The sequence below is a fragment of the Schistocerca serialis genome, chromosome 2, assembly GCF_023864345.2.
Source record: "Schistocerca serialis cubense isolate TAMUIC-IGC-003099 chromosome 2, iqSchSeri2.2, whole genome shotgun sequence".
Taxonomy (NCBI): domain Eukaryota; kingdom Metazoa; phylum Arthropoda; class Insecta; order Orthoptera; family Acrididae; genus Schistocerca; species Schistocerca serialis.
In genome coordinates, this window is record NC_064639.1 from 901817658 (window position 1) to 901833222 (window position 15565).

Consider the following 15565-nt stretch of genomic DNA (forward strand, 5'->3'; position numbering starts at 1 on the left):
CACTTTTAATATATTTCATTTTAGACTAGAACAAATTTTGTTGGTAGACACTAATCTTTCTTTCTTTTTCTTCTTTTTTAATGGTATGAGTGACACTGAATGTATTGCAACTGTTATCTTAATTATTATCTTTTGGAACTCAGACCATTTACTCAAAATACTCTCCCTGATGTTCTAGGCACCACTGCACTGTTTCAGAACACTAGGTTGTATGTTTCACATAGGTTTCTTTTGGGAGACCCTTTAGGTATGCATCAAAACAGAGGTGGGTGCTTCTGAAGACTCAAAATTGTCTGTGGATTGTTCCTTTCACCTTGGGGAACAGGAAGAATCACCTTGCGAACAAGAAGAAATTGCATGGAGCAAGTTGGAGCTGTAGGGAGGATGAAACAATGTCTGGACCCAAGTCCCTTCAAAGCAGAGACCTCGTTTTTGTTGTGTGATGAGCTGGTGTATTGTCATACTGGAACAGAGTCCCAAACAAACATGATTTTAGACAGTTATGTGGTGCATTTGAAGAGTTGGCAAACTTCAGAGTACCAGCCAAAGTTACATCCATGCCTTCACCCACAACAGTAGTTGCAGTGTGGCCATTTGTCATGAAGAATGTGTGCACCACTCTTTTCCTCTTCCTTCATGCTCTTTTCACTTTTGCTATGCAGGCCTCTTCTGTGATACAAAACTTATGACTGCCACTTCATTTTAAAATTGAATTAGTGCAACTATTTTTTATCGCCAATGTGGTATTAAGTTCTGCTTTTGGCTATATAGAATCAAATGTTTCTGATATTTACTGGCAGAATGCAATGCACAGAGCTTTTCACTCAGAGTTTATAAGTTGCAGAATCCAGTAACTGCATATCTTTTTTATTTTCCTTTTTGAGTTGTTTTTCTGGTGGTGTCTGAACTCATAAAGACAGCAGCATATGGTTGCTTTGGAAGATGGAAAAGTGTTGTGTAGTGTCCTGCAAACATTCTAAACAATGAAACTTCATGACGCATCAACAATTTTTGATCAGTCCTAACTTAAAATCACAGAGCAGAAATAATCCCATTGCAACTCATTCCTGTATAAGTCTAACTCATGGACATAGCAAAAGAAGTGAGAGACTATCAGCCCACTGTGTACCCAAGAAAACTGAAACTTCCACAACCTATGAACAATGAGAATATTTCTTGGGATTGAAATAATCATAATTAACCCAGCACATCTCAAAACTTCTGGAATGAATATTGAAATTTAGAAGCACAATTTTGTAAATGAGAACTTGTCAGTTATAGCACTTGCTAATTATTACATTATTTCATGACTGCTCTTGTAACTGACAAACACCTATCTCATTCCATAATTATATTGACTAGTTTGGTCTGTATTTTTCGGTGCTCTCATTATTGATAAAATTCATAAGTACATGTTAAAGTGTAAAAGGTATATATATTTATTGAATTGAAATTATGTGGGTAAACTTCTTTCACAGGTGTATGGATCTTGATGGTGATGGTTTCCTGTCCATGTATGAACTTGAATATTTTTATGAGGAGCAGCTGCAAAGAATGGAAGCACTGGGCATGGAAACGTTGCCCTTTGAAGACTGTCTGTGCCAGGTAAATTCACGACTTTAAATTGTTTCTCACTGCATCAATTCATATGCAATCAAAAGGGCAATTGGAAAATTTTAGAGTTTGACACGCCAGATAGACAGGTCAGTACTGACTCCTGTGTTTCTTTGGACTCACTTGTGAATACTCTGTAGGTGAACAGCTCGAGTTTCTTCTATGATTTTTGCCCTAGGATTTGAGGGCAAAATATCCCTCATCTCTGGACACTGAGCAAGGTAATCAAAGCCATGGCAAAGGACATTGCAGTGTTTTTCAAGGCTCAAGTAATAAGGAGAGTACCAGTGTAAGGATGGTTCATGGTGGTTGATTGGTTTGTTGAGGTCACAGGAAGATAGACACAGGAAAACAGTTTCTGGATCATCAGGGCAGGATATTCTCTCTGATCTGAAGGCTCTGTCAATGCTGTTATTGTAACCAGAATCAAGCAAGACCAGAAGACACTGGTCAGTTGTCTGAGGGCATCAGTGGTGAATCACTGAAAACTGCGGAAAGACGAGAACAGTAATGGACGAACAATGAAGACAACATGACAAGTCCAGAACCAAATTGACAGCATAGATGTAGCAACATCAAGAACTGAACAACACTGAGTACAATGAACAGCCCGAGAGTGCAGTCGGAACATGACTGAGATCCGGGCCCCTTTGCTGCTAGCTTTATAGCAGCAAGGCCACGGGCGCCGATAGGGTGATGCGTGTGGCATGGCCCATGCCTAGTGCTGAGGGGGTGACAGCAGTGCTTGCAGATATTAGGAGCACCATCTGGTAGCTGTTGTCTCGGTCCCTGCATTCTGGCAGTCTTTTGGACTCATCAGTCTGGGATATCAGAGCATATTTGGCTACCTCCTGCTTTCCAACTGCAGTTTTGGTGCCCATGGGTGCCAGAGCTGTAGGGTAGGGACTTCTTTACATAGAACGAGTGTCAGCTGTCAAAATGGAGGTACTGTTGTGCTGTTTTCTTGCATGTTATATACGAACAGAGGTATTTGTGGAGGTATGAACACAACCTTCAGGGCACTATAGGAAATAACATACACCATAAAATATTTTCGTTAAAAATATTCTAGTCATTACAATAAAATATCAACAAAGTTAATTAAAGAATGTTCTTTTAAGCTTAGTATCACATTAAGTTATTTGTGTAACCATGCATAAAATAAGGGCAATGCAACCATACACCTGTAGTAGACTGATGTGTGGAACATAGAAACATGTAAAAGAAAACAGTATTCGCTTTCAAGCTCTTGCTCTTTTTGTTGACACCCAAACATACAGTCCTGTGGCCACAGCAAGACTGATTATTGATTATCAATTATTTTTAGCCACTTCCTGGGTTGACAGAGGTGGGGAGGGGGTAGGGGAGAATGCATGAAGATAGGAGGGAGTAGCAGGATAGAGTGAGGCAGATCTTTTGACAGATGACTCTGTGGCTGCACAACAAGAAAAAGAAGTTCAGAGGGTAGAGCATATAAAAGATATAGATTTATAGAATGAGGGTTAAAGGGAGGGAGGGGGGAAAAGTAGAAGAAGATAGAGACAGAGAGAGGGGGAAGACAGAGAGAGAGAGAGAGAGAGAATGGGTGCATGGAGATTGGGGGAAGAGTGATAGGAGAAGGCAGTATATGATCAGGACAGGGAAAAAGAGTGATGTGCACAGAAGAGAGAAGGAGAAAGGTAAAGGTCAATGAGGCTGGCCTGGAAAAACTGCCTTCATAGCTCTTGTCAGCCCCTATGTGTTCAGAGTTATGCCATCTGAGCTGCGTAATGCTCCAACCATCTTCGAATGTATGACGGACAACTTGGTTTGATACCTTAAACGGGTGATGTCTCTTTGCTATCTGGATGAAACCATCAGTTTTTGAAGACATTTGAAGTACATCTAAGTGGCCTGTTAACTGTGTTGAAGTATGATGAGACTGCAGGCCTCTACCTGAATCGAGAAAATGTCTCTTCACCTCACAAAAAATAAAAATCTTGGAGCACCTAGTAAATGGTGATGGAGTTCTACCCAGTCGAGAGAAAATAAGAGAAGTCACAGATTTTCCAGCTCCTTGGCACATTCATGACATGAGAAGGTTTCTCAGAATGTTCACATACTACCAGCAATTCATTAAGTACTTCTGTACCAAGACACATCTCTTGTAAGAAATACTGCAGGGAGATGATAAATTTTTTTGGAATTAGGCACAATAAAGATCTTTCCTTGCTCTTAAGGAGTTGCTAACGTCTTCTCCAGTTCTAGCATTGTATGAGGAGAATCCTGAGACAGAACTTCACATTGACACCAGTAATTATGTTTTAGTGCAATTCCAGTGCAAATTAAGAAAGGTGCTGAAAAGGTGATACTCTGGAAGCCTGAGATGAACTATTGTTACAACTGGGAAAGAGTGCCTTTTATTTGTTTGGGCTGTCAACAAGTTTTGGCCATATATATTTGTCCAAACCACTCAACGTTGTGACAGACCACACAATGTCACACTGGTATACGAAAGTGGACGCAAACACAAGGAAGCTGTCTAACTTTCAAGTAATTATTTGATGGGACACAGCAGTGTGTATGAAGTCTCAGTCATCACTGCACTGAATAACCTTGCGACTGAGCAGGAGGAAGATCCAGAACTGCTGAAAACCATAGAAGCCTTGCAGGAGGAGGAACTAATTGAAGGAGAATTCCAATTAATAAACATAACATTGGATAAGGGCAACAATTAACTACACACATCAAAAAAAGTTTTGCATCACCTCAGTTCCAAGAGTTCGGGAACCTGTACAGAAAACTGGCATAGATTTCAACATAAACATCATTTTTGCCCTTTTTTTTGCTCATGAAAACCACACATTGCATGTCGTACCACCACACAGTGAGACCTTCAGAGGTAGTGGTCCTGACTGCTGTATACACTGTTACCTTTAATACCCATAGGACATCCTCTTGCATTGATGCATGCCTGTATTCGTTGTGGCATACTATCCACAAGTTTATCAAGGCACTGTTGGTCCAGAGCATCCCACTCCTCAACAGCGATTCGGCACAGATCTCTAAGAGTGGTTGGTGGGTCATGTCTTCCATAAACAGCCCTTTTCAATCTATCCCAGGCATGTTCAATAGGGTTTATGTCTGGAGAGCATGCTGGCCACTCTAGTCGAGTGATGTCATTATCCCGAAGATGTGCATGATGGGGGCATGAATTGTCATCCACGAAGACGAATGCCTCACCAATATGCTGCTGATATGGTTGCACTATCGGTCAAAGTATGGCATTCATGTATCGTACAGCCGTTACGGTGCCTCCCATGACCACCAGTAGCATACGTTGGCCCCAAAACAGCAGGGCACCTCCACCTTGCTACACTTGCTGGACAGTGTGTCTAAGGCGTTCAGCCTGACCAGGTTGCCTCCAAATATGTCTCTGATGATTGTCTAGTTGAAGGCATATGCGATACTCACCAGTGAAGAGAACATGATGACAATCCTGAGTGCAGCATGTTGTTGGGACCATCTGTACCACGGTGCATGGTGTTGTGGTTGCAAAGATGGACCTCGCCATGGAAGTCGGGAGTGAAGTTGCGCATCATGCAGCCTATTGTGCACAGTTTCAGTCATAACATGACATCCTGTGGCTACACAAAAAGCATTATTCAACATGGTGGTGGTGTTGTTGTCAGGGTTCCTCCAAGCCATAACCTCTAGATAGCTGTCATCCACTGCAGTAGTAGCCCTTGGGCAGCCAGAGTGAGGCATGTCATTGACAGTTCCTGTCTCTCTGTATCTCCTCCATATCTGGACAACATCGCTTTGGTTCACTCCGAGACGCCTGGGCACTTCTCTTGTTGGGAGCCCTTCCTGGCACAAAGTAACAATGCGGACACAATTGAACTGCAGTATTGACCATCTAGGCATGGCTGAACTACAGACAACACGAGCTGTGTACCTCATTCCTGGTGGAATGAATGGACTGATCGGCTGTTGGACCCCGTCCATCTAATAGGCGCTGCTCATGCATGGTTGTTTACATCTTGGGGCAGGTTTAGTGACGTCTCTGAACAGTCAAAGGGATACAATATCCACAGTCAACGACTATCTTCAAGAGTTCTAGGAACCGGGCTGATGCAAAACTTTTTCTGATGTGTGTATTATCCAGTGGGGCAGAAATGGTAGCTCATCATCCCAGCCCATCTACGACCTGCTGAACTGAAGTTTTTCTACAATGCTTCCACATTTGGTCACCCAGGATTTGTGAATACTCCAGACAGAATCAGGTGTAATTATCACTGGCCAGGCCTCTACTGATTCATTAGACACCAAGTGAGCCACTGTAAGAAATGCCAGTGATGGAAGCATGTGGTGCTTTTACCTCTGGGGCATCTGGTACCAGAGCCCTTCCACTGAATTGGAAGCATCATCACCCGTTACACAGTCACCAAAGTTGTGCTGACTGTCAAAGCTCTGAAAATTACAATGTTTCTTGTAAACAATATAATTTTGAAACATTGACCACCCATTGTGATGATCTTTCGATTGTGGAAAAGTTTTCCATTTAAGACTGTCAGAAGTAATTTCATGTTGTGGTATCACCCACAGGTTAACTGTGTACCATTCTAAGACGAATGGCCTCACAGTATGCTTTAATGAGATGTCAATGGATGTGCTTTCAATGTGTGTTGACATCAAATAGGGAGATTTACATATAATACAGCCACATGTGATATTTTGTATACAACACCGTGAAGCAAATGACATTACAGGTTTCACACCATTCTTTCTGCTCCACAGTTGTAAGGTTGAGTGACAATGGATGCACTGTTGCCATTCAGTTGGATGATACTCAAGATGACTATGTGAAACACCTCATCACCAGGACCAAAGAAGCAAGGCAGCTGGCTCACATAAGAATGCTGGACATCCAGGAGAAATGCTGAGAGTGCTATAATGCCAAACACTGGCAGGTGAGACACAGCCTGGGAGACTGTGTATGGAATTTACACCTGCACTGAAAGTGGGACTATCGAAAAAGCTACTAACGACTACTTTGGGCCATTTCGTGTCCTTCCTGGATTGTCAGACATCACATACAAAATGGAAGATTATGACCCTTCATAAACAACATAGAAGGGCAGAGGTGTCACCCATGTGCACCATATGAAGCCGTACTACCATCCTGAAGTGCAGATTGACAATGGGGTCTCCTTGTTCAAGGAAACTGAAGACCTGCTCAATGATCACAAAGCTTCAGTGAGAGGGGCTACCTCCAAAGGCCTCATAGTGAATAGGATGTGACAATACAACTGGAATGCGAGGTTCCATCAATGCTGCCATACAGAGGACCAATGACAAGATCTAGATCCAGTGTGGTGTAGCCAGCTGGAGTGAGACCTTGCGAAACATCCAAACACCAGGCCTCTGTTTCTCCAGGAGAGGGACCAGTGCTGCAAACTTTGCTACATGCAGTGTGATGTAGCAGTTAGCATCGCTGGTTGGTGTGTTGTACGTTGCCAGTTCAAGATTGACCCTTCACAGTTATTTGTTATTTAGTACTTATCAGTTCTAGAAGGTCCTCAAAATTTCTTATGTTTTTAATGTTTGTGTATCATGGAATATTCTCTTTTGTGTAAATAGCTGCACTCTCCATCCAGGAGTTCAATTCTGTTCTGGCTGTACATAATAAACGTGCTTGCAGTGCTAAGCCTTGTACTTCATTGATGACCCTGCTTTCAGATTTGGACTTGATTGTGGTTATGACATGATAGTATCGTACATTTGTATGTTTTGTGTGTATGTTTAAGATTTTTTTACTTCTTTTCCTGTCTATGTGGTCCATTGCACGTAGTCTGTGGAAGGGACTATTATTTTTTTAAAAATATGTATTCTTATTTTATGCCATATGCTATTTCCTTGAGGAACTCTTGACTATGGCTCTGTTGAGCTGAAAGTATAATTAATTGAATCAGGTAAAACCTGTTCCCTTGTCATTTCCCACACTTTTTTTCTATCTTCACACTACACACACACACTACACACACACACACACACACACACACACACACAATTCAATGTATTTTAGGTCTGTTACCAGAATTCTTCTACATGTTGCCATTTTTGCCTCAGATTATTTGTGTGTGGTATCCCTACCCTAAAATTCCCCCTGCATTCCCAGCTACCCCAATCATTTCTCATCCTCCACCTACACCCTACCCCTAAGGCAGATGACCTGCTCATGAACAGTGAGTGTCACCATGGAATACATGTGCTTAAGAGTCGATGCACATGTGACTGGAAGGATGGGGGAGAAAGAGAGCGTGCTAGAAATAGTATGATACTTAAACTATGAAGGTAAAATGGGCCACTCATTAATCATCTCCTAGTGAAAAATTGTCATTGTGTATATGAGCACAGTTCACACTCATAAGTTAAAGAGACATAAAACAGCAGACGCTCTTTGGTTCCACCTACTTTCCTTGAGGAGAAGTGAAAGAGATATTGGGGAAGGTTAAACGAGATGGTCAGGTCAGTGAAACCCTGAGGTCTGTGTGTCAGGTCAGTGAAACCCTGAGGTCTGTGTGTGTGTGTGTGTGTGTGTGTGTGTGTGTGTGTGTGTGTGTGTGTGTTTGCATCAGCAGTTCTAAACATTTCTCCTCCTGAAGACACATACTGCCCAGCAATTCATTAGTTTTCTCAATTGAATTCTCCTGTGATACAGCTATGTCTGTTAAGAAATCTGTTAAATATGTATTGCAGTTTTATGCTTTCCTTTTTTTGCAGATGCTGGATATGATTCATCCAGCAATACCAGGAAAAATTTCCCTGGCAGATCTAAAGCGCTGTAAGATGACACCTATATTTTTTGATACATTTTTTAATTTGGAAAAATATTTGGATCACGAGCAGAGGGATCCATTTGCTTCCCAACGAGATCATGATACTGATGGCCATGAAGTAAGATTTTGCTCCCTTGCCTACTTTTATATTATTTTACAAAAGTAAAGATAGACTTCATTAATATAGTGTACCAGAGATAGATAATTTTTAAGAGATGTGCTCACTACAATGGTTGAGCTGCAATAACAAGTAAGTGATAAACTGGTTTTTATTAATGACTACATTTAAAAGATTTTATTCAGCTGGATTATTAAACTATCATTTAATTTATTAATTTACCACTCTCATACTTAAATAACAACACTTTTTATTACTTTAATAGCTGTCTGACTGGGATCGGTATGCAGCTGAAGAGTATGAGCTTCTTGTAGCTGAAGAAGGGGGCAATGAGCAACAAGATGATCTGTGAGTAAATTTTTCTTGCTGTGTAATGTAATATTTTTTGTTTATTCATTTGTTATCAGAATCATTTTTGTACAGCACATGCACATTGTGATGTACAGAACATACATTTGATACTGGACAATTCATAGTGTGGGATGATGGTTTGATGATGTGAGCTAATTTGATGAGGATTTAAAAACATGGTTTTATATAGTTATTATTTATTACAGTTTTATTTTAGTTTCGTGTCCCTCTCACACATATACAAAACAAATACCTGGCATAGTTACGGATTAAAACTTATTACAAGGATATTACAGTTTCTCATTTACGTCCCCACTAGTCCACTCTCCTCTCACTCTCTGACACACACACACACACACAGACACACACACACACACACACACACACACACACACACACACACACACACACACACACACTCAAAGTAAAAGACACAGTTTTCGTAGTTGGAGATGGTGTAAAAACAAAACTTTCTTGCACATCTTGCCATGGCCACAGGAGTGTGCATTAGGTGTCTGTGTGTTTTTCTGTGTGTATTATTGTTGGAAAAGCAGCTAGAGTGTGAAAGCTAGTGTGAATGCAGTTTTTTGTTATGTATTAGTATGCTCCACATATCGATCCGCTATAGGAGAGTGGTTGCCTTTTCCTTATTTTACATATTACATTAGTGTTTATTTCTTTTACAGAAATCATTCCTGCAGTTGATTTTATACTTCTTTCCACACATATGGACCAAAAATTTGGATACAGTGTAAAAGCAATGATCAAGCAAGAAGGTTTTTGTACTTTTATTAAACAATGTCAGAGACTTCCTGTTTTTATATCTGATGGCAAACTGTTGTAAAGTTAAATGCTTGGTTAAGTGGTGAATTTTTAAAGACAGAGGTACTCATTTTTTGAACACGGAATTTCATCTTTTGTCTTGTACCATTCACATTTTGCTGAGTTTTGCAATATTATTTTTTACAAACCTATACATTTCTAATACATAGGCATTCTTTTGGAAGAAAGATCTGCAACTGTCAGTTGGCTTTGCCCTGTTCATTACTCTCACAGCTCTCTTCTGAGTGAGGCGCATGTCTGAGCTGTGTTTAAAGTCTCTCCAGAATATGGTACCGTAATGCACTACACTATGGAATTGTACATAGTAAGCAGTGTGAATAACCTCCGGGCTTGTGCATTATGCGAGGATGCACAAGACATAGCACTCTTTGTTCAGCTTACTATTAGCTTTCCTGATGTGTCTTTACTATTGCAAGTTGTCCTGGATCCACGGGCCTAAAAATCTTTTTTCTGACATTTTCAGAGCCATGTAATTTCATATCAGGCATAAATTTCTAGTTTCTCACAGGAAAGTTGAGGAAGGTGATTTTCTTTGTGTTGACTGTCAGATTAGTTCTGTCAGACCAATCACCCAACTCGCCTGCACTGTCAGTTATGGACTCTTTGAGCTCTTGGACATTTCTACTAGTAAGAAGGATACTAGCACCATCTGAAAAGTGTGTGCTGGTAGTGGCACTCATGATCATATTCATATTTATTCACCTTTAAACATTTTACATGTAATCAGTGTCATATAATAAAAGTTACAGAGACATTGTGTACATCTAAGTATACATATATTTGACAAGACAAATTGCCTGCATAATCCTATATTTCTAATTTTGTAATATATATTCCTTTCACAAAATGTACCGTCAAAATTTAATATCATTTATTGCACTCTCTTGAAATTCTTGAACTGTTTAAAATACTTTACTTTTTATCCATTTTACTACTTTTACTTTAAATTTATCCATGGGCATATAATGTGCACTTTTGGGTAATTTGTTTAAAAATGTGGGTGCTAGATACTTATAACTGCAGTGAATCTTTGATAGTCTGGCAAACAGGATGTCAATTGAATGTCCATTTCTTGTGTTACGTGAATGCATTGCCATCCTAAGGTCAAAGTTATTTAAAGTAAGTTGTTTATGTAAAGAAGGAACAGAATTGTTCCAGGTATTGAGCCTTGTGGCACATCTTGTGCAATATCACCATAGTTGGATGATATGTTTTGATATGTCCTTGAACATTGCATTTTATTGTTTCCTGTTTGTGGAATATGAACTGACCCAGTCTGAAGCAGTATGTCTAGTAGAATTTTGTGGTGTATGACATCAGATGCTGTTCACAAATCTTGGAATATCCCAACTGCTTTTTGTCTAGAGCATCTAGGATGTAATGTAGGTGCTCGTATATAGCAGTTGTTGTGGGTTTATTTCTCTTGAAGCCACGCTGAGCATCAGAGAGAAGCTGGTTTCTTCCAATAAAATTAATTAATCTTTGATGAATTAATCTCTCCAGAAGTTTACCAAACACAGGTAACAATTATATGGCTCTGTAATTTTGCACTTTAGTTTTTCACTTTTCTTTAAAATTGGGATAAATTTTGCCACTTTCATACAATCAGAAAATATTCTTGTCATTAACCATGAATTGTACACATTAGTGTGTGGGGTAGATATTTTTTTATGCTGTTTTTTATGATAATATCATGGATTCCATCAATTCCAATCAGTAGTGTATTTTAAGGTTCTTGTGGTTCATATAATTTCATCAGCAGTTGTTTCCCAGAAGATTGTAAATTCTACAGAAGCTTTTACTTTGTTTTGTCTGTTGGATTTGTATTAGTTGATACTTTGCAGTAATTTTTATACTTTGTAGTAGTTTCTTTACAACACTTCGTAGTAATTGTGGAATATATTTGCAACTTCTCATGGGTTAGTGACTCTAGGATTGTGGATCAGAGTTTTGGTTTCATGTTCGTGAGACAATTGGTTTTTCTTATGGTACTCCACACTGCCTTTGCTTTGTTTGAGGATGTTGCCACACACTGTCATTTGCCATTCGCTTGGCTTGTGATATAACTTTCTTAAGAATTTTGGAAACTCCAGGATGGACTAATAACAATATTATGAAAAGGATAGTTGCTACTCACCATATAGCAGAGATGCAGAGTCATAGATAGGCACAACAAAAAGACTGTCAGCAGTAAGCTTTTGTCCAAAATGCTCTTCATCAGAAATAGACAATGTACACAACACACATACTCACACAAACACAACTCAGAACGCACATGACCACAGTTGGTGGATGCTGAGGCTACAGTAGAGTCTGTGGTCAGGTGTGTGTGTGTGTGTGTTTTGGTGTTGGTGTTGTCTACTTTCAACAAAGGCCTTGCTGGCTGAAAGCTCATTTTGTGAGTCTTCTTGTTGTGCCTGTCAGTGACTTAGCATCTTCGCTATATGGTGAGTAGCAACTACCCATTTCATAATATTTTCTGTCTTAAGTATTTTGACTTATTGATTAACATAACTCTCCTGAGAGACGGTGGAATTATTATTTTTATTTTACATTTTTTATTTATTTATCATCAATTTCATCAAATCTTTGATCTAGGAGATCTAGGATATAGGCCCAAGCTTATTTTGTACAGTAATACACAGTTTTAAAGACATGCTACATTACAGTAAAATTGATTCAATATCATAAATAATTTTAAACACATAATACATCATTCCATTTTTCTGCTGCTACGAAATCATTGAAAGTTTTCATATTTTCACTCCTGTAACTTCTCACTTTATTTGTGTATTTTTTGTTGCAGCTTGAAGGGAGTACATTTGGTACATTTGTAAAGTAGTAGAGGACTTAGGCATAGTGAACACTATAGCCTGTATTCAGAGGTTTTATGGTCTAGTGGGGACAGTACATAAATATCTGGCCTAGAGTTGTTTTGATATGATTTTTAAAGGTGGGGAAAAAGTTAGTGTAGCTTTCAGACTGAATGAGCTTGTGAGAGTCACTAGAGGTTCTCTCACATATTTAGGTATTATAAGAACTTTGAAGCGTAAGTGGTCTTAATTGAAGAGTTTGCCTAGAAATGTTACTTTTTATATGTGATAATCACATTGATTTTACAGACAAAGTCAACTGCAGTTATCCTTGAAGTACACTCCAGAACATACAGATTTAAGTAGGGGGGAGATATTGGCAGAAATGAAGTGGGGATGTGCAGGTTTTGTGCCATACCTGGATAGTTCACTTTATTAGGGCACTGCCAATGTAAGACAGTGTCCAGGTTTGGATACCAGTCTGCACACAGTTTATTGTGACAAGAAGTTTCACTAAAATATATATTAATGACTTGCCATTCTATATTCATGAAGATGCAAAGCTGGTACTTTTTGCCAACGATACAAATATAGCTATCACACCCAACAGACAAGAATTGACTGGTGAAATTATAAACGATGTTTTTTCAGAAAATCATTAAGTGGTTCTCTGCAAATGGGCTCTCATTAAACTTTGACAAAACACAGTATATACAGTTCCACACAGTAAATGGAATGACACCATTAATAAATATAGACTTCGATCAGAAATCGGTAGCTAAGGTAGAATATTCAAAATTTCTAGGTGTATGCATTTATGAGGGGTTGAACTGGAAAAAACACACTGAGGATCTGCTGAAACGTTTGAGTTCAGCTACTTATGCTATTAGGGTCATTGCAAATTTTGGTGATATACATCTGAGTAAATTAGCTTACCATGCCTGTTTTCATTCTCTGCTTTCATATGGCATCATATTCTGGGGTAACTCATCATTGAGTAAAAGAGTGTTCATTGCACAAAAGCGTGTAATCAGAATAATTGCTGGAGCTCATCCAAGATCCTGCAGACACTTATTTAAAGAGCTAGAAATCTTCACTGTAGCCTCACAATATATTTATTCACTTATGAAATTTGTTATTAACAATCCGAATGAATTCAAAAGTAATAGCAGTGTACATGGCTACAACACTAGGAGAAAGGATGATCTTCATTACTCAAGGTTAAATCTAAGTTTGGCTCAGAAGGGGGTAAATTATGCTGCCACAAAAGTCTTTGGTCACTTACCTAATAGCATCAAAAGTCTGACAGATAGCCATATAGCATTTAAAAGGAAATTAAAAGAATTTCTTAATGGCAACTCCTTCTACTCATTAGATGAATTTTTGGATATAGTAAGTGGGTAATTTTAATTTCCCAACCCCCACAAAAAACAAAAAAAAAATATTGACTGTCATGTAATATTTTGTGTAATGTAATATCTTGTATAGGCACCTTTTATTAACCTGACACATTCCACATCATTACGAAGTGTCGTATTCATGATCTGTGGAACAAGCACTAATCTAATCTAATCTAATTAAAACATCTGACAGTCAAAAATTCAAGAGAAGCTGGGGACCAGGGAATTAATAGAACTTTTGGCCGGGAGTACTTTGGGACTGTATGATTGACTAAGTAAAAGCTACCTACTCAGTTCAGAGCAGATACGGTCTGGGTAGAATCTATATTATTAAAGCATCAGTAAGTTAAAAGTATTTTTGAATGAAAATTGAATACTGTTACTGCAGTTGGCTGATAGTTAATTATATACCTTCAGAAAAAATCAAATAATGTCATATATTAATAAAGGCAGTTGCAGCAGATGAATAAGAATTTTATCATTTCATTACATACATAAAAAACATTGATTTAATGTAAAGGACACTCGTCAGTACAAGTCATAAATTTACCGTATAGGGGAGATGCTGAGTTGCAGATGGGCACAAGAAAAAGACTGTCACAAAATAAGCTTTCTGCCAGTAGGGCCCTTGTCAAAAATGACAAAACACACACACACACACACACACACACACACACACACACACACACACAAAACCTTATGCAAATGCAACCCACACATACGTGACTGCAATTTCTGGCAGCTGAAGCCACACTGCGAGCAGCAACAGTGCATGATGGGAGTGGCAACTGAGTGGGAGCAAGGAGGAGCTGAGGCGGGCATGTGGTGGGATAGCAAGATGGGGTGGGGGATGGTGAAGTGCTGCTGGAGAGTGTGCAAGGACGAGGTGGAGAGAGGGTAGAGCAGATAGGTGCAGTCGGGAGGTTGATGGAGTACAGGGGAGAGGCGGGGGAAAGGGGGTAGCGGAAAATCAGAGAAGTAAAAAGACTGTGTGCATTGGTGGAATAATAGAGGGCTGTGTGGTGCTGGAATGGGAACAGGGAAGGTGCTGGATGGGAGAGGACAATGACTAACAAAGGTTGATGCCAGGAGGCTTACGAGAGCATAGGATAATTTGCAGAGAGAGTTCCCACCTGCACAATTCTGAAAATCTGGTGTTTGTGGGAAGGATTCATGTGGCACAGGCTGTGAAGCAGTCATTGAAATGAAGGATGTCATGTCAGGTGGTGTGCTCAGCAACACAGTGGTCCACTTGTTTCTTGGCCACAGTTTGTCGGTGGCCATTCATGTGGACAGAGAGCTTGTTGGTTTTCATGCCCACATAGAATGCAGCACTGTGGTTGCAGCTTAGCTTGTAAACCACATGACTAGTTTCACAGGTAGCCCTGCCTTTGATGGGATACATGATATTTGTGACTGGACTGGAGTAGGTGATAATGAGAGTATGTATGGGACAGGTCTTGCATCTGGGTCTGTTACAGGGATATGAGCCATGAGGTAAGGGGTTGGGAGCAGGGGTAGGGATGTACAAATATATTGTGTAGGTTTGGTAGATGGTGTAATGTCACTATGGGAGGGGTGGGAAGGATAGTGGGCAAGATATTT

The 15565-nt window shown here is 39.6% G+C and overlaps 1 protein-coding gene across 1 annotated transcript in view; it reads left to right on the forward strand.

Annotated features, from left to right (window-relative positions):
- Positions 1 to 15565, forward strand: part of LOC126456506 (uncharacterized) — a 331018-nt gene that overhangs the window by 266587 nt on the left and 48866 nt on the right. Inside the window, exons 8-10 of the mRNA XM_050092255.1 lie at positions 1479 to 1605; positions 8380 to 8553; positions 8819 to 8901. Of these exons, the coding sequence (XP_049948212.1) occupies positions 1479 to 1605; positions 8380 to 8553; positions 8819 to 8901 (384 nt within the window). The remainder of the gene's footprint in view (positions 1 to 1478; positions 1606 to 8379; positions 8554 to 8818; positions 8902 to 15565) is intronic.